Source organism: Patella vulgata, chromosome 7, assembly GCF_932274485.2.
Source record: "Patella vulgata chromosome 7, xgPatVulg1.2, whole genome shotgun sequence".
Taxonomy (NCBI): Eukaryota; Metazoa; Mollusca; class Gastropoda; family Patellidae; genus Patella; species Patella vulgata.
In genome coordinates, this window is record NC_065885.2 from 12,309,164 (window position 1) to 12,328,846 (window position 19,683).

General features: G+C 33.7%; 1 protein-coding gene across 1 annotated transcript in view; it reads right to left on the reverse strand.

Moving 5' to 3' along the window:
* LOC126828080 (dedicator of cytokinesis protein 3) overlaps window positions 1–19,683 on the reverse strand; it is a 102,866-nt gene that overhangs the window by 70,275 nt on the left and 12,908 nt on the right. Inside the window, exons 3-11 of the mRNA XM_050557657.2 lie at window positions 10,329–10,372; window positions 9,758–9,813; window positions 8,627–8,723; window positions 8,012–8,157; window positions 7,140–7,260; window positions 5,855–6,012; window positions 4,460–4,541; window positions 3,757–3,817; window positions 2,646–2,684 (exon numbers count right to left, since the gene is read on the reverse strand). Of these exons, the coding sequence (XP_050413614.2) occupies window positions 2,646–2,684; window positions 3,757–3,817; window positions 4,460–4,541; window positions 5,855–6,012; window positions 7,140–7,260; window positions 8,012–8,157; window positions 8,627–8,723; window positions 9,758–9,813; window positions 10,329–10,372 (804 nt within the window). The remainder of the gene's footprint in view (window positions 1–2,645; window positions 2,685–3,756; window positions 3,818–4,459; window positions 4,542–5,854; window positions 6,013–7,139; window positions 7,261–8,011; window positions 8,158–8,626; window positions 8,724–9,757; window positions 9,814–10,328; window positions 10,373–19,683) is intronic.

Genomic DNA, 19,683 nt, shown 5'->3' on the forward strand with positions numbered 1-19,683 from the left:
AACCACATGCATATATAACAGACTAGAGATCCTTAACATTGTTCCATCATTAAATTCATTTTAACTTTTTTCTTCTGTATACTTATAGGTTAAGTCTCTAGTGGTTTTCACTCAGAATTTTAGAAATTCAAAATATTGTAATTTACAAGGGGTTAAAAATCCTGCAAATCATGATCAGATTTAGTGTTTTTCAATCCAAATATTCCTTTTAGAAATTCAAAATATTGTACCGTAATTTACAAGGGGTTAAAAATCCTGCAAATCATGATCAGATTTAGTGTTTTTCAATCCAAATATTCCTTTTAGAAATTCAAAATATTGTACCGTAATTTACAAGGGGTTAAAAATCCTGCAAATCATGATCAGATCTAGTGTTTTACAATCAGAATATTCCTTTTAGAAATTCAAAATATTGTAGTTTACAAGGGATTAAAAATCCTGCAAATCATGATCAGAAACATTAATGATTGATTTTGTGTGTTTTGAATCAGGAAATATGTCAACATTAAAGAGTAAACATCGATTGTGTAATCAACACCTGATTGTCCTATAGTAAACAGACTGACAACTAGATTTTTACAAGTCAATCAGTGCTTGACAGTAGCAAGAAACAGAGAGATCCAATATGTAGTATTCATAAAAAAAATATACACCTTTTATTTAAAGGAACTAAACCTCTAATTCTATATTTCCCATAATATTCAAAATTAAAAACATGAATTAGAATTCAATATTGGTTCATATCAATTAATATTGATGTTGCTATCTTGCCGTGAAAATATACGAAAATAATATCTAATATTTAAGACAAAATGAACATTTTAATATTTCTACATGAGTAGTGTCGACCATGGATTCGGACTCCATTTGTACTGAACAAAGAAAAATGTTTAGAATGGAATAAGCAGGCATAAACAACTGCCGTTCAATTTGGACAGTTCATGTATTTCACCAATCTGGTTAAAACACAGATCCTATTTCGTTTTGTTTTTATAGATCAAAATTTCGTTTTACATGTCTTTACTACACTTGGATCTGGAAGACTTGTTATTTAACTCGTGTTCTGCTTGAAATGAGGGGTCAGCCAATCAAATGGTCTGTCAAATCGAGTCTTTGACTTTTTTTGCCCGGAACTGTGGGTAATCAACTAGTAACATCAATGCTGATTGTTTAATCAAATGTCTGACGTCATAGGTCAAAAGTCGGTCTTTTGACCCCTGATGTGACCTATCGCTATAACTTGTTAGATCTTCATGTAGTGTAGGCCATCGAAAGTTTAAAAAAAACGAAGCGAAATATAGATCTGTATTTTAATCCGATTGGTATTTCACCGAACATAACTGATAGAAATTACAATCACTTTTTTAAAAAATTTAATTTAAATCACTTTATATATATTCATATTACATTAATATGTGCTTTTAGACAGATTTTCGTCTATTTTGAAAATGTAAGATACAAACCACATCAGAACTCGAAAGTAGAAAGAAATTAAGAGCTAAAACCATACACACCAAACAGATTCATAAAACATACAATACAAACCACAACTTGTGCATTACAATGTATATAAGCACAATGAATTATTGTTTAAATATAAGGAGGGGTACCGGTACATGGTTTTTGGTGTAGTATAGTATATGTTCACTTATTAAGACTGTGTTGGCTAGTGTAGATAATTTCAAGTGCATTGAAAGGACGTATGATGTATGATAGCATAAGGAGTTGGGGGGTTGCAAATCGTCTTATAAAAATGTTAGAACAAATAAAATGTTGAAACAGCAACAAATTTCTACTTTTTTTTTCCAGCTCAATGTATCTGTTAGATCTAAACTTGTACCTTTCATCTTATATGATCGACTAAAAATATCATTTTTAGGACTAATTTTGCTGTCAGAGGTCAGAGGTCAGATATCATAAAACAAAAAAGGGGAAGCTTGGTATCCTATAATTGGATATACATGGACAGGGGTTGATTGTGGTAATTGCAGGAAATATGTTAAGGAAAAATATCATACAATATATTCTAGTTAAAGTTATTTTAGATCAATTATTTTTTTTTATTTTGTATCTTTTAACATCATCTATCTGCGATTAATAGGTAAAATGAAAGTAGATCGAATATTGGTAAAAATTAGCAACAAAAACTTTTAGTATTACATAATATACATCACAGCAGATTAACTTTTATTTAACAGATTGCAGGGTTCTTACTGAATGAAACTGAACTGTTTCTTGAATGATATTCTTTTTTGAGATTTAGTTTTCGCAATATTGTGATTTGCAAGGGATGCAAAATCCCTATTCAAAATCCCTCAAATGATGATCCGCAATTTTAACTTAATATCAATATTATTAAAAGTTGTCCATAAATAACACCCTGCCATGATGATCAGCAATTTTAACTTAATATCAATATTATTAAAAGTTATCTGCAACAAACACCCTGCCATATCTACATGTAAAATAAACATTCTACTTTATTTTTTAAAAAACATTATTTAAGTACATGCATGATATCTTTAATTGTGTCTAAAAATTCATTACATGCATTACATTCTCTCTCAGCATACATTAATAATAATTTCCAGTGTATGTGATACTTAATAAAACATTCCATGACAAAAAAAAGCATATCCCTCTACCTTTTAAGGCCTGTTCACTAGATAGTAGTAATACGGCTCCTGTTTTAAATTAGAGATACGTCAAAATCATGTTGAATAAAAGCACATTGCACAAAATATTCTAATATAAAATAATAAAATACAAACCAACTGATATGGTTCCAGAATATACAGATTATACTAGATTTTATCAAAAGCTATTAGGGCCCTGTTTCACGAAATTTAAACTAAAATAAAATCCAAATTTTAGTAATTTGATTGGATAATATTAGATTGATTTTAGTGCTTAGCCAATCAAAATTAAAGTTGGATTTTATCTTTAGTTAAGATTTCGAGAAACAGGTCCCAGTAAAATCTTCAATTTCCCAAACACCTAAGCCACTCATGATGTGTTAATATATTTTGTGATTACTATAATAAAGCCAGATGATGTTAAGGCCAACTTAATTTGAATTTTAGTTCTTCAGGATTTTGACAAATACCATCTTCGCCAGCCAAGGGTTACGATTGAAGCGAATCGTATCGTAACCCTTGGCTAGCAAAGATGGACAATTACATGTAAGCTCAAAGATGATGTTGTTCAGGGTTTCTTAAATTTGAAATGCAAAGACATATTTTTTATATAATCCCGAAAAAATGAAATTGAAATTGGTGTGGTCTAACTCATTAGCATGAACTGTGTTCAGTGTTCTTGTTACAAGGTGATGAGTTGTTAATAGGGCACTAACTCTAGTATAATTATAATGGGCATTGCTCTAAATTTAGCTAATTTCCACTCAACATGATTATTTGAAATACTAATATTTTACAAGTAAAACAGAGCAGTGTTGGTCCAGCTTTAAGTAGGGGGTCAAGTGATGTAGGGGGCTGCGCTAGTTGACCTGTAAGAGCACTGTGTTAAACCCAATTGCATTCAAGTGAAGCAGGGGGCCATGTTGGTTCAGCTGTAAGAGCACTATGTTAATTCCCAATCAATTCAGGTGGTGCAAGAGATAAAGCCTAAGCATTAGCAATTTTTGTATATCATAATAAAAATATATATCGTCAATATATCTATTAGAGTTTATTAGAGACTATATAAATATAGCAATTAATATAGAGAAAACTGGTGGTGTAAACCTTTATAACTTACCTAATCTGTATATCTGAGCTACAAGATAAATATCTTTCTGTAAATCATCATCAGATAAATCCTGTAATCAAATAATCAATCATATTCAGTACTGGATTTAGACAAAGAGATGCCCTGGGCTATTTCACTGATGAGGCACCCGCCAATCCTCCTCAAGCATGAGTGTGAGCCGCCATCTTGGAACTTTGTGCAGCGACCTGGGTAAGGATACATCACAAGTTTTCCCAGAGATAAACGAATGGTAAACTTCTCTCTGGGAGCCGAGATTGATCAGAAAACAAAGTGATTGAGAGAGAAATGGCAGTTGACGTTTACTTGACACAAGATAGGTCATTTTTGGACTAACAGAGGATTCAATTTTATTTGAATAATTGCAAGTAGGGGGTCTCTCTTAGTGGTAAGAAAACCGAAGGATGAATAAACTCACGAGGTTGGACAGGTGACCCTACTCCTTGTGGTCTAGAAGCTGGGAATCAAAATCAAGCCATGGCCAAATGACAGACCTCATGATATAGAGCACACATTTAGATCATTAGACCTACATTAAAATCATAGTGTGCAATTCATGCACAATTGTCAAAAAAAACAAACAAGCATACCAAGTTACATGTTGAATAACCAACTATAACTAAAAAATATGATTAAAATTTTGTATGAGTTTTCTGAGACTGAAACTGAAAATAATCATATTTTTTAAACTTACCAGAAATAATCCAAAGTAATTATCAGATCTGGTCTGTGGAACTGGCCATCCATTTTTATTATATCGTAGTAAGAACTTCTCACTGTAAATATCAGATAAAGTCAATAATTGCATTGGGACCCATAGAAACCCTACATTCAAGCTGGGAATCAAAACCACGCCAGTTGACTTAATGGCAGACCTTATGATCTATAGTGCATGTTAGACCCTACCCCCAATCAATGTGAAAGACCCATGGCAGTTAAGGTTAACAAACTTAGTTTCAAACAGAAAAGCTACATGTAATAGTATGTTTACTGCATGTTAAAGGCTCAATACCACTCTTGTTGTAACTGAATAATATGTCCAAATCTTTATTCTGGTAAACAAATTGCACTATTTTACAATATTCCAATTAATGGATGATACAAATTTCATCTTAACACACCTAATTTAATAAAATTGGAAAAATTCAACTAAATCATTTGAAAAGCCTGACGTAAAGCTTTTCAAATGTGACTTGGATTTAAAAATATTTTTGAACCCTCTGGACAAGTAAAATAAGATTTAATGGATAATTCACACAACAGGTAGGATACTTAAACACCTAGTACTTAGAATAAGGCTTTTTTTTTTCTGGAGCTGTCAAGCCAGCAAGTGTTATTGCCCCTTTAATGCCCCAAGAAACTTAGTCAAAATGTCGCTTAGTAATAAACAGTAAAATCATATTCCATAGAATTTTGTCCTGTGTATATCCAGTTCAAGTACTAAATGCCATTGAAACATTTTAGGGTGTTTTTAAAGATGCATTATGTAAGAGTTAAATCTGTCTAATTTTTCTGGCTTATTTAGACATTTATTCACATGACAAAGCCATAATCATCCCTCTAGATGGATTAGATATTGAGTGGATTAGACAATGTTGGTCATATTTTCGTCAACTGTTAATATGAACATCTGCCAATTGAAGGACTGAAAATAAAGATTTTGTTTATTATAGTGGCAATGGTAGTCATTACGTCGCCCAGAATAAAGTAATTTGATCAAAAATTTTCAATATATTCCTTTTTTATTACTTATTTTTAAACTATTATAAAGAGTTGGCAGTTCTCACTATAATAGATAAAAACTAGATGATGTAAAGGGAATATGCTGAAAATTTCAAAATTACTGTAGCCTCAATTGTCATTGTTACCGCTGTCAAGATAATTAATAAAGTCCCGATTATCCGATTATGTTGAACACATAAGATAGCATCGAGAGTTGAGTATGGTCTTTTCATGTTAATAAATGTCTAATTAATGATTTAGATAACATTTCACTTCAGGCCTAAAGAAAGGCCTGAAATAGGCAGATTTACCTCTTGCATAATGCATGTTTAATATATCATAATTATACACATATTAATCCTATTACCTTATAAATTCATTATCACCAGAACAAAACAAAGACACATAAACTTCAGATTCATCACCAACATTACAAACAAAACTATCAACTTTAACCAGTAAATGGTGGATCGAAGACGATTTATTTTCTTTACTGTTTCTACTTCTTATCGTTTGTCTTCGTGGCTGGATAATTATAAAAGTTGAAATTTAAGCAATTTAGAGAGAGAGAGAGAGAGAGAGAGAGAGAGAGAGAGAGAGAGAGAGAGATGGGGTTTAACTTTCACTCAACACAACTAGGTCATTTCGGGACTAACACATGGTTCAATTTTATTTCAATAATTTGCTTGCGTGTAGGAGTCTTTAGCAGTGGGTGGAAACCGGAGGGTCTGGAGAAAACCCATGACGTTGGACAGGTGACCCTACTCCTTGTCACATGCAACCAGGGAATCGAAACCACACCAGTTGACTCAATGACAGACCTTATGATACAGCCGACACATGCTAACCATTCGGCCATCCAACTCCCCTTTAAGCAATCGACAAGAAATATTCATTTTAGGAGAATAGAGTCTACAGAGCTAGATAGGAAATTTCTTCTTACAGATGTAGCTACATTTACATTAACTTTATTTTAAAAATCTAAGGCAGAATTGTGAACAATGGAAATGAAATGAAATGGGGTTTAATGTCCTACTTTTCTGCACCAATCCGGCTTTTGAAGATGGGCATACACCACATAGTGAGCTATGACAGACATTTTTCCTTAACATCAGTGTTTCCGCTCACTCTTCAGTGAATTTCAAGGGTGTACAAGGGGCCATGGTACAACTAGACGCTGTTTCTTACCAGGTCCTCGGTCCTGCACACCTGACAAGGTGGAAACCAAAAATCTTGAAGAACTTTCTAGGCTAACACTTACTAACTGAGCCACAGTGGCTTCCGCGAACAATGGAATAGTATATATATATTACAAGAATAAAACAAATTGACATGTATGTGGCAACAACACTCAAATCCTTGATTCATGAAGATCTTTGACAGAATCAATAATAATCTGATAAACAAAGAGAGAGAGAGAGAGAGAGAGAGAGAGAGAGAGAGAGAGAGAGAGGGTTTAACATCCATTCTACATTTCGGGACTAATATATGATTCAACTCTATTTTAATAATTTGCTTATGCATAGGGGTCTTTAGCAGTGGCAGCAAACCGGCGAGCTCGGAGAAAACCCAATAGGTTGGAATTCTGTAAACAGGTTCACATGTATATATAATTTATCAAATATCCTTGTGAATACAGTAAATGTACATACCCAGGTACCTTGACTATTTTCTACACTTTTACAGTGTATTCTGTATAAATCAACAATACTATGGTTATCTGTTTCTAACTGTTCTCCATCTATTCTCGGTACCAGATCCATTCCAAGTTTCCTGAAAAAAACCCAACATAAATTAGAATGGCAGGCATACATGTACTGTATACTTTATTCAGATAGTTTTCTGAATTAGACTCATTTCCGCGAGGTTAAAACTCCAGATATTTCATTTCTGTATTAATGTCCCTTTATTGTAAACAATCAGTCTATTTGCCCAGTCTATTCCACTCCTTCCCCAAGTCTACTTACCCATTTCCAAGTCTATTCCACTCATTCCCAAAGTCTCATCACCCATTACCCCAGTCTATTCCACTCATTTGCCCAGTCTAATTACCCATTTCCCCAGTCTATTCCACTCATTTGCCCAGTCTACTTACCCATTTCCCCAGTCTATTCCACTCATTTCCCCAGTCTACTTACCCATTTCCCCAGTCAATTCCACTCATTTGCCCAGTCTACTTACCCATTTCCCCAGTTTATTCCACTCATTTGCCCAGTCTACTCACCCATTTCCCCAGTCTATTCCACTCATTTGCCCAGTCTACTCACCCATTCCCCCCAGTCTACTCACCCATTCTTCCCCTGTCTATTATCTTACCCATCACCCCCTTCTCCCCGTCTATTCTACTTGCCTATTTTCCCCCCTCGTCTATTCTACTCACCCATTTCCCACTCGTCTATTCTACTTGCCCACTTTCCCCCCTCGTCTACTCTACTCACCCATTTCACCCTCGTCTATTCTACTCACCCATTTCTCCCTCGTCTATTCTACTTGCCCATTTTTCCCCGTTGTCTACTCTACTCACCCATTTCCCCAATCTATTCTCATGATGATTTGATCTTTGACATCGTTTAACTGATCTTCTGTTATCCCATTGTGCACTAAATCTTTACGATAACCAATTAACTCGCGCATTACTTTCTCTATATTCTTGAACAAAGAATGACTTTTCTACAAAAGAGAGAGAGCAAGAGAAATAAATAAGATTTAACAACAATCCTAAGACAAACTTGGTTATTTTGGGACTAACATTTTTAATAATTGGCTTGGGTACCTGGGGTGGGAGGATGTAAGAGGATCCAGAGAAAACCCACAAAGTTAAATGAGTGATTTCAGCAAAATCAGTTCAATATAAACTTTTTATATCCATATCATGCAAAAACAGTTCCAGATAATTCAAACGAATGAGGGGACCCAGAGAAAGCCCATGAATCCTATATAGGTGATTGTTTTAAATTAGCTAAAAAGTTTTTCTACATGTATAAGCTTTACCTGATCATGTACAAACAGTTCAAAATAATTTTAAAAAATGTGAGGACCATGCAAAAATTGAAACAGGCCAATATTATTATTTGGTTTTATACTTTTGTTGGCCTATACAAGGGCATTCTTGTCAGTTTTTAATTAAAACAATCCTTACCACATAGAGTTTCTTCCATATTACCGCCCATTCTCTTAATACAAATGTAACTTCTTTAGTTATAGGGTCTTCTATAGGTATTATAGTTTCAAATCGACTGTAATAAAAAATTTACAATAAAAATAGACATTATGCATACATTTAGACCTCTACCATGGAAATTTCAACATATTGACCAATAAATTCTATTATTATTTCAGATAATTTTTATAGCAAAAAAAACCCCAACAATTTATTTTTTAATTTCATTTTTAAACTGGCTTAATGAAAATGGACATATGCCATATAGTGTGCTATGATGGAATTTTTGTCCTGACAACGGTGCTTTCACACTCTTTTCGTTGAATTCCAAGAGTTAAAGTTAATTTTAAACATACGACAAGACAATTCTTCTGCCCTGAACAACCTGGCCCCCGAGTTCACAAGGAATTCTCAGACTTAAAGGGGCATTAGGTAAGATTAGATAAAGAGCTGGCAGTTAAAAAATAGATGATGAAAAGAGAATATGCTGAAAATTTCAGTCTTATTGCTTCACTCTGTACCTAGATATTAGGGATTCAATTTTAGGCTAGCCTCGATCGTCATTACTACCTTTGTTACGATTATCCATTTTTACGGTTATCCACCACAAAACATATTCAAACCCACTAAACCTCACAGGCATCGATGGCATCAAGAGTTGATTATGGTCTTTGTAAGTTAATTAATGTCTAATTAATAACTTAGATAACATTTAAGGCCTAATGAAAGACCTGCAATATGCAGGTTTAGCTCTTGCATAATGTATTTACTTTACTTTCAATCACTGTTTATGAGAAGCATCTTTGATCCAGAAACAGAAAACTTTACACAGTTACTTATTGATGTATTTGATACATTAAAACAACAAAAGTTTTATAATGGGCTATATTTGAGTTAAAATAAGACAAACAAATTTGTGTAAAATCTTAACTTAGGTCTGAGAATGCTTTGTCAACTCGGAACCAGGCTGGACAACCCTGTCAATCATACTCTTGGCTAGTGTCATATTCAACATGCCACCATGGATCAGTCAAAAAATTAACATTTTTTGAGTACATTACAAAATAACATGTATTCAATAATGGTACATGTACAACATGATCAACTCACCCTATATTTTCAACCTTGCATGGTTTTTGCTGAATATAAGATGCTGGAAATATACCCTTAAAGAAATAATTTAAAATAATCTTTTTGTTAAAAGTTACATGGATAATACATAATGGATGAAGACCACTTTATATGATATAATACCATGACAACTTTGTTAATAAGGCAGTAATACATTCCTATAATACTAAGCCTTCAGAGAGCAGTCCACCAAGGCAAATATTTAGATATTCAATTTGTAGATAAGTTGTCATTTTCTATTTCTGCTCCAGAAAGCTAACTATAGATAGCTAAATAATAAGAAAAAATTTTCCAAGAGTTTTTAGATAAACACATCTCTCAGTTATGTGAATTCAAAATTTCAGAAATAGCCATTCAGTCAAGAGTACTGTACTTCTTAAAATATCTAAAAATGCATGAGAATAAAAATTGCCATGAAAGACTAAAATGTCTGTGTTTTGTCTAGTTGATGTCAATGTGTTTATCTATTTCTAGTTCATTTGGGTGTCACATACTAATATTATATTGCTTAATTGCCCAATATTATCAAGTAATATTTTTTTTTTTTTACCTTTTTTTCCTTGTTCTGTATGGCGTAACCTCTATACCATGTTGCTGTAATATAATAATCATAATAAACATAAAGTAACAATTTGACGAGGTTATAAAAACTCTTACATCAAAAGAGTAATCTGTTATCTTTCTTAAATGAACAGATGATAACAATCTAATTAAAATCATGTTTTGCAATTCTTTTTTCACCTTTTTTCATTTTATATTATATTCCATATTTCATATTTTACCAGACTCCATTTTATATAATATCTGACGAGTTTGATCTGTGTGCCATGTTCTTAGTTGTGTACCGTTAACAGTCAATAAAATCACACTACTCTGATCAAGTCACATAACATTGTCCACTGACCTAAGTACAAACTAACTAAAGTAATGTGCATAACACAGATGATTTCAAGCAACAGAACAACAAAACCGAAACATCTGACAAGTTTCATTTGTGTATTGTGCTTTTAGTTGTGTACCGTTAACAGTCAATGAAATCGCACAGCTCTGGTCAAGCTACAAGATATCGTCCACTATAACTAAAGTATAGTGTATACAATCGGAATCATATAAAAAGAATGAAATAAAGATATAACTTTAATTAATTAGATCAGGACAATCAGAGAGAGAAAGAGAGAAATGGGGTTTAACTTCCACTTGACACAAACTAGGTCATTTCCGGACTAACGTTTGGTTCAATTTTATGTCAATAATTCTCTTCGGCATTGGGGTCTTTAGCTGTGGGAGGAACCCAGAGGATCCGGAGAAAACCCACACGGTTGGATAGGTGACCCTACTCCTTGACATGTACAAGCCGGGGAATCGAAACCATGCCACTTGACTCAAGGGACAATCAGAGGAATACAGATAGCCATAACATAATTCAAACAGATTATTTGGGACTGACTTGTGATACATGTAATCTTGGGATCTGCAGCAGCATGAGGAACCCAGGAAGAACCTGGAAGATTAGGCAAGTACCCCACCTCTGTATCAATACTCGTTTTCTCTTCTCAAAGCCCATTTTTCAGTTTTCAACAAAACATTAAACATGCATTGTTCAAAAGCTAATTTGGGCCTGAAATGTTATCTAAATTATTAATTAGACGTTAATTAACTTATCCAGACCATAATCAACTCTTGATGCCATCACTAGCCTTGATATTTAGCGGACTGGAATACATTTTTTTAAAAATAATTAAATGTAAAAATGGATAATCAAGACTTTGCTATTTATCGTACTGACTTTAGTAATGATGATCAAGGCTAGACTAAATTCAAAAGCTAATATCTGTAGCAACTTAACTGAAATTTTCAGCATATTATATTTATGTTATCTATTTTTTCAACTATTACATCGAGAACTGTCAACTCGTTATGTAATCTCCCATAATGCTCCTTTAATAGCTATATATTAATAACAGTGAAGAACTAAAGATGAATTCTGTTTGGTGTTATTTTAAATCCTGATATTGTAACCTGATAAAACCGAGAAACAAATACGGTGACATATCAGTAGTTTTATTATTTCTCTACCATAAATAACAGAGTTGATTTTATCAATATGATTTTATTTTGTTTAACTAACAGATTAAACATACAATATGCAAGAGCTAAATCTGCTTATTGCAGGTCTTTCTTAATCATGAAATGGATAAGGTTTTTTATCGTACCGACTTTAGTAATGACAATCAAGGTTAGGCCGAAATTTCAATCGCTAAAATCTCGATTCAGGGTGGATCAATTTGACATAAATTTTCAGCAAATTCCCTTTACATTATCTAGTTTTTAACTATTATAGTGAGAACTGCCAGCTCTTTATCTAATCTCCCATAATGTATCTTTAATAAAAATGAGATGAAATGGGGATTAATGTCCTACTGTTCTGCTCCTAAACTGGGCTAATGAAGACGGGCATACATCATACAGTGTGCTATGAGGGAAATTTTGCCCAGGCAGCGGCGCTACGGCCTACTCTTATATCGAATTCCAACTGCCAAGGGATCTTTTACATGCACGCCAATATGTACATCATACTGCACGCAGCGACCCATCTACGTCATACTTCCCAGAATGTGACACTGCACTGATTACCCGCCATTTAAAACGTTCATGTGATCATTTTGGGGCGGGACAATATGTACATCATACTGCATACTTCCCAGAATGTGACACTGCACTGATTACCCGCCATTTAAAACGTTCATGTGATCATTTTGGGGCGGGACATATCGACTATACACCGTTTGTTTAGACAACAGAGTAAAAACAACGCAAGCACGTGTGTTTTATGTAAACACGCCATGTCGCTGACACTCGCATAAAAGCGATATATAATATGTGCTATGGGTAATATTGCAATAAATTCTTTACCATTGTAAACTGTCTTTAGAGTTTCAATCTGTTTATCTTTCAAAACAAGGTTAGATACTCCTAAATTTGTTTTCGCAAACAAAACCGCCTCTGTGATATTATGTTTCATGGGCGCCGCCATATTGAATAATTAGAGGACTATTTTGTGATTCGGCTTTGATTAGTTTGACATCTTTCATACACACAGCGGCTAAATAAACATATTTAATTTCATTCAATATGACAATAGAAGAAAAATAAATACTTTTAAAAATTTCTAAAAGCATACTCAGTGTTTTCGACTAAAATCGTCGATGTAGGAATTAAAATGTTGTTTAATTAGCTTAGGGCCTATTCTCAGCCGGAGCTAGCTGTAGATAGGCAGCCTAAGTTTGGGATGTATGTACATGTACATGGGACCTCGGTTTTTCGTCCCATCCAAATGACTAGACAGCTGTCCTTGTCAGGCCCTCCGTCCTGCATCACTGACTAGGGGAAACCACGCCGGTAAATCTGGATGAACTTTCTCGGCCAATGCAGGGATTGAACATCCGACCTCCAGGCTAGCGAGCCAGCGTCTTACACACTTAGCCACCGTGATCCCCACTTTAATAAGATGATATTGATTATTATACCTGTCAATAATTTTATCTCTTCTGTTTACAGAGTATGTGTTAACCAGGTAAAATTTATGACCAAATAAAGGGGCGTTATGTAAGATTAGATAAAGACCTGACAGTTCTCGCTATAATAGTTTAAACATAGATAATGAAAACAGAACATGCTGAGAATTTCAAGCAAACTGATATTAACGATTTAATTTAAAGCTAGCCTTGATCGTCATCAGTCATGTTGGCATGATAATAAACTAAGTCTCGATTACCCATTTTTACGTTAAATTATCCATCACAAAATGTATTCAAATCCACTAAATATTGCGGGTTTACGATGGCATGGAGTGTTGATTATTATCTTGTCATGTTAATAAATGTCTAATTAATAATTTATGCAACATTTAAGGCCTAAAGAATGACCAGCAATAGGCTGATTTACCTCTTGAATAATGTATGTTTAAGTGTCATTAAAGATTATTTTATGGTGAAACACATCACTGATTATTTATAGTACCAGGTAATATAAAATCAAAACATAGAAATGTCCCACTGGGTGTTGTCCCACAACATCTTTATTTCATTTGAAACACAGCACAGCAGTGAGAGAGAGAGAGAGAGAGAGAGAGAGAGCACGCCATAGTTCATGGTCCCACATGCAACTATAAAGAATGATTTACCAGAAGTTGTGGTAAGTGATCAGAACTGAGCAACAGGTTTAGTTCAGAATTTTAAAGTAATTCCGGATTGGAAAAAGGGAAATTAAATTTGGAACTTATCAATAAACTAAATTCGATGTGGTTTTTTTCTCGGTTTATTCACGTAAAAAAAACAAATTGGCAATAAATGTATTCTATGATTACATTTATAGGTTTTTGGAAAAAGGAGCTTATTCGCAGTTGTAAATTATGTTTTAAATGCCAAATTCACGATTTCCATCCCTAATCAAGTTTTAATTTGCTAGAGAGGGGAAATACATTAATAAGGGTGATTCACAATAAACTTAATCACTTATTTACACTAGTAAAGATGAGCAACTGAATTTTAACTCAAACTATGAATGAAGTTTTAGGGAAATAAATTAAAACTATGATTCACGATAAACTTTGACTACTTTAAGATCAGAAACACAATCTTATCTCAAATTATGAATGAAATGAAATGGGGTTTAACATCCTACTGTTCTGCTCCGAACGGGCTAATAAAGACGGGCATACGCCATACAGTGTGCTATGAAGGAAATTAGCTCGGACATCATAGCTACGGCCTACTTTTATATCTTTTACATGCACACCAATTTGTACATAGGGTCCAATTTCGACCAATTCGAATGACTACATGTTGTCCCTCGCCAGGCCCTCGGTCCAGCTCCACTGACAAGGAGGAACCATGCCGAAAAATCCTGATGAACTTTCTCTGTCAGCGCAGTGATCAAATACAGGACCTCCAGGTTAGCGAGCCAACGTCTTACACACTGGGGGATCAAGTGGGTAAGACGCTGGCTCGCTATCCTGGAGGTCGGGTGTTCGATCCCTGCATTGGCCAAGAAAGTTCATTGAGATTTTCCAGCGTGGTTCCCCCTTGTCAGTGATGCAGGACGGAGGACCTGACAAGGACAGCTGTCTAGTCCTTTGGATGATACGAAAAACCGAGGTCCCGTGTATACATTAGAATGCACGTAAAAGATCCCTTGGCAGTTGGAATTCGATATAAGAATAGGCGATAGTGCCGCTGCCCGGGCAAAATTTCCCTCATAGCACACTGTATGGGGTATGCCCGTCTTTATTAGCCCAGCTTAGGAGCAGAACAGTAGGACGTTAAACCCCATTCCATTTCAGTGGCTCCCGAAATATGAATGAAATAAACATCTTGCCTGTCTCATCACGTATACATATGGTAATAACTTTCATTTACATATATACATGTTACATATTTACCTTTTAGAAACCAGTTTAACCTGTATGCACTAGAGCACCAGGTCTGTTATAGAGTCAAGTGACGAGAATTCGATTCCCCGCCAATACATGACAAGGAGCAGGGTTGCCTTCCAACCACTTAGGCTTTCCCCAGGTCCTCTGGTTACCTTCCACTGCAACAAACTTGTATGTGCAAGCGAATTATTGAAATAAAATTGAACTATATGTTAATCGCAAAGTGACCTAGTTTGTTTTGACTGGAGTTTAAACCCCCTTTCTCTCTCTATCTTTTTTAGAAACCAACGAATCCAAAATATAATAATTTCAATGCAGATTCTCTACTCTTTCTCTGCTATTTTCATTCAGAGTCAGTTACTAAAAATGCCACTTAAACAATTTGATGCTTGGTAATTCTGTTGGAGTTGATTAGGTTAATAAACTGTTCAGATTGGTTAATAGATTGTCTTTAATTCAATCAATAAAACTAATACCATACTGATAAAAACATTGATTCATATTTTATTGATTGACATTACACCACAATCATCAAATAAATACCACACAAAATGTGTTTTACAAATTAATTTTCTTCCATTATCGAAATAATGTACAGAATAAAAGACAGCAATGTGATTAAATGATAACTTGATTTTGAAAAAAACATTGATTTTCTATTAAAATACATTCATTGCCTTTTATTTGAAGGTTTTTCTTTATAATTTTGTTAAGTGTTTTTATAATGATGCACAGTATTTCATGTTTAGAACTGATTGTATGTGTCATCAATATTTTTCTCTGGGAATAAATCAGCTAATAACATATGATTGTTTTTTTTGTACATGTAAGCAGGAAATGAAATAAAAGAGTTGAATTCATTCAACTTCATAGTAAAAACAATATTTCTTCCTCTTTCAGTTATAAAGACGCAGTTAAGCCTGACTATTGCAATTTTTTTTATTTTGGTTTCAAATGTTATATAAATTATTATTTAGACATTTATTCACATCACAAGCCTGTGATCAACTCTCTAAACCATCGAATGGCAGAGATTTAAACAGATTGAAATACAATCGCCATTTAATGATTTAATTTAAAAAAGGGGGAAACGAGGATGAGTCCACGATAAAAAGCAATCTGCACTACATGTACATCTTCCAAAACCCATAACTTTGTTCAGAATAAAGTAATTTGAATGAAATTACTTTGTTCAGAATAAAGTAATTTGAATGAAATTTTCAATATACAATTTTCATTTTCTATTCTTGAACTGCGAGAACGACAATCTTTAACAATAAAAGACAAGAAATAAAATATATCTTGAATTAATTGTAATAATAATAATATATTGCCTAATCTGATTTAGATTCACATGCATAACAAATGAATATCATTTTCCATTAAGGTCAGAAGTGGTATCATGTGTTCTGGGCTATCACTACTTACAGGTTTAACGTCCACTCGACACAAACTAGGTCATTTCAGGACTAACATATGGTTCAATTTTATTTCCATAATTCACTTGCGCGTAGGGGTCTTTAGCAGTGGGAGGAAACCAGAGGACCCGGAGAAAACCCACGAGGTTGGACAGGCGACCCTACTCCTTGCCACATACAACCGGGGAATCACAGTAGAAGAAAATGAAATTAAACTAAACGTGTGATTAAAATGGATGCTTTTATAACAATTATTGAAATTGTTTAAGGGGTGAAATCAAATCAGATCTAACAAGCCACTTAAATCAATGACAGATCTTGCGATTTCCCTGGCACGCATTAAACCACTAGACCGCCCAACCCTCTAATATTTTAAGGATACAGCCATTTCATTGGCTGAGAAATAAAATCTAAATACAGATTTTAGCTCTTAGACAAAGAAAGGGTAGAATTCTTAAAACTATTTTATTTTAAATTTTCATGATTAAGGCCCCTGCTTCTTATATCATTGTTGGGTTTGACCAAACATATAATTTGTTTTATCACCCAATAATACATTCTACAGTAGATATCGCTTGTGTGATAAATTTCATAGGAGATATCGCTTTACATGAATTTGATTGGTCAGTTGAAAAGGAACTACTTTTTTTTATTTTCAAAGAACAGTTCATTTTTTATAAAAAGTAACGTTTTTTTTTTATTAAACATGAACTATTGTTATTCAGTTGACCTTGATGGAAACACTGGGTCAATATAAAGGACTTTGCAATGGTTGAATTGCTGTCAAAAAATCATGTATCACTACGCCGTAATGTTCAGTAAAAGTGAAATCTACAGCAAAGAATTATATTTATCAATTTGTGCATGTAAGAAGGGATTGGGTGATAAATAAAATCTCCTACTCGTCTTTTTTGATATCAAAAGATATCAACACTCGTTGATAAAGTAAAAAAAAATCGGCAGAGCCTCGTTTTTTGTTACTTTATCAACTTGTGTTGATATATTTTGATATCAAAAAAGACTGGTAGGAGATTCTCTATATCTTATTTTTTTATAAACATAGATAATGGATATCAGTCCTGATTGTTGATATTCGATAGTACGATGTTAATCAAATAAAAGATAATTTTGATAAAAGGGGCGATCTTCTGATCAAACAAATGTAGACTAGGAAGTAGGAATAACACCTCTTGCACGATTCCGAAATATTATCTTGTTAAGATATATATGGCAGAGTGTAATAATGGAAACTTTAAAATCTTTCCCCCCCCCTGTTCAATACAAACAGAAAACAACAGGAAATGAAAGAAAAAGAACTAATTGAAATTTTACAACCTGATTTAAATGCTAACTTATAACACTGTATACACATGGCTAATTATGTCCCTTTAAGCTATGTAAGACATCATAATATAACAATTAGAAAATGACTTCATAATACGGTTACCATATAGACATTGTATACACACTGAGGAGCTCCACGGAGCGAAAACGTTTTGTGAAGATAATATACAATGAACGCCGAAATCGCCAGTTATAATTTAGTATATATAATTATCTTGTGATTTTAAAAATAACTTTTTTAATATATATATATATGTGTATATATATATATATTTATATAAGCATCTGTCACAAGTACCTCTCACGAATAATCACTTATAAAAAATAGAGATGTGCACCTATTTTGATAAAAGGGGTGATCTTCTGATCAAACAAATGTAGACTAGGAAGTAGTGAAATTATATGAGAGGTGAAATCAAATTGGTTATCATCTGAAAAGTACAAGGATTGTTGATGCAAGTTTCTGAACATTGCAAATATGTATGAAAATATGAATATCGATGACATCGTAACTTATAACAAGATTATAAAGTTCCCTAATATTATGAATTCCTTGAGATTTTTTTGTCTGGGACCCAGGGACTACAAATTACATCTGGGGAAAGAATTAGAAAGTGTAGGGTGGATTTTTAAACTGAACAGCTTCTACTCAATTTCAGACTTTATATCATTCAAGTTTGAATTCAGTTGTCAATTGAATAAAAGTCGAATAAGATCCGGGGAAGAGAGCGATTAATGTCTTCCAATATACCAGACATCTACACTGACATACCTGTGTGTACTCGACATGTACCGATATCATGATATCCCATAACTTAGCCAACTCAAGTCAAGAAAAGGTTACACTGTTTAAAGTAAATAACAAAAAATAACAAGTTATTTACAGCATGTAACTAACAGAAGATTTAAAGTGAACACATCCATTTGAATACTAGTATAAAAAAACAGATTCAATAACGTAAATAAAAAAAGATTGATTTTCTCCAACTATAGTTTGTCTATGTGTGGTTGTTCAGACATCCTGCATTGAGAGAGAGAGAGAGAGAGAGAGAGAGAGATTTTAACATCGACACAAACTAGATCAATCCGGACTAAAATGGTTCAATTCTATTTCAATAATTTGCTTGCACGTAGGGTCTAGTCCACACAAACTAGGTCATTTTGGGACTAACCCCCCCCCCCCTTAAGTCTAGGAGAATATCATAGGGATGAGACCATCTAAAAATTAACTGGTAACAATATTTTCTACATGTCAAGTCATGTGAAATGAGTAGGTTTACTACACACATTTTATTATATAAACAGTATTTCAATAATTCACTTGCACATATGTTTCTTTAGCAGTAGGAGGAAATTGGGAGCAGCTGGAAAAAAAACATGAGGTTGGACCTGTGATACCACTATTTGTCATATACCTGCCTGGAATCGAAACCACGGCACTTGAATCAATGGCAATACACCACTTGACCACCCAACCATATGACCATTTGTTATATTTCATTTGCAAAATGAGAATTTTTAAAAAAAAAAATGAGGGTTCTATTGCAAGAAATAATAGGGGTTTTTTTTACATACATGCCATGTATTCAAGAACATAAAAGAATTTTATCAACCAATATACAGGTAAGTCTACATATAATTTAGGACGCAAAATGTGATCACAACAACCACCTCTTTGTTACAAAGTCATGAAACAACCAACTCTTTGT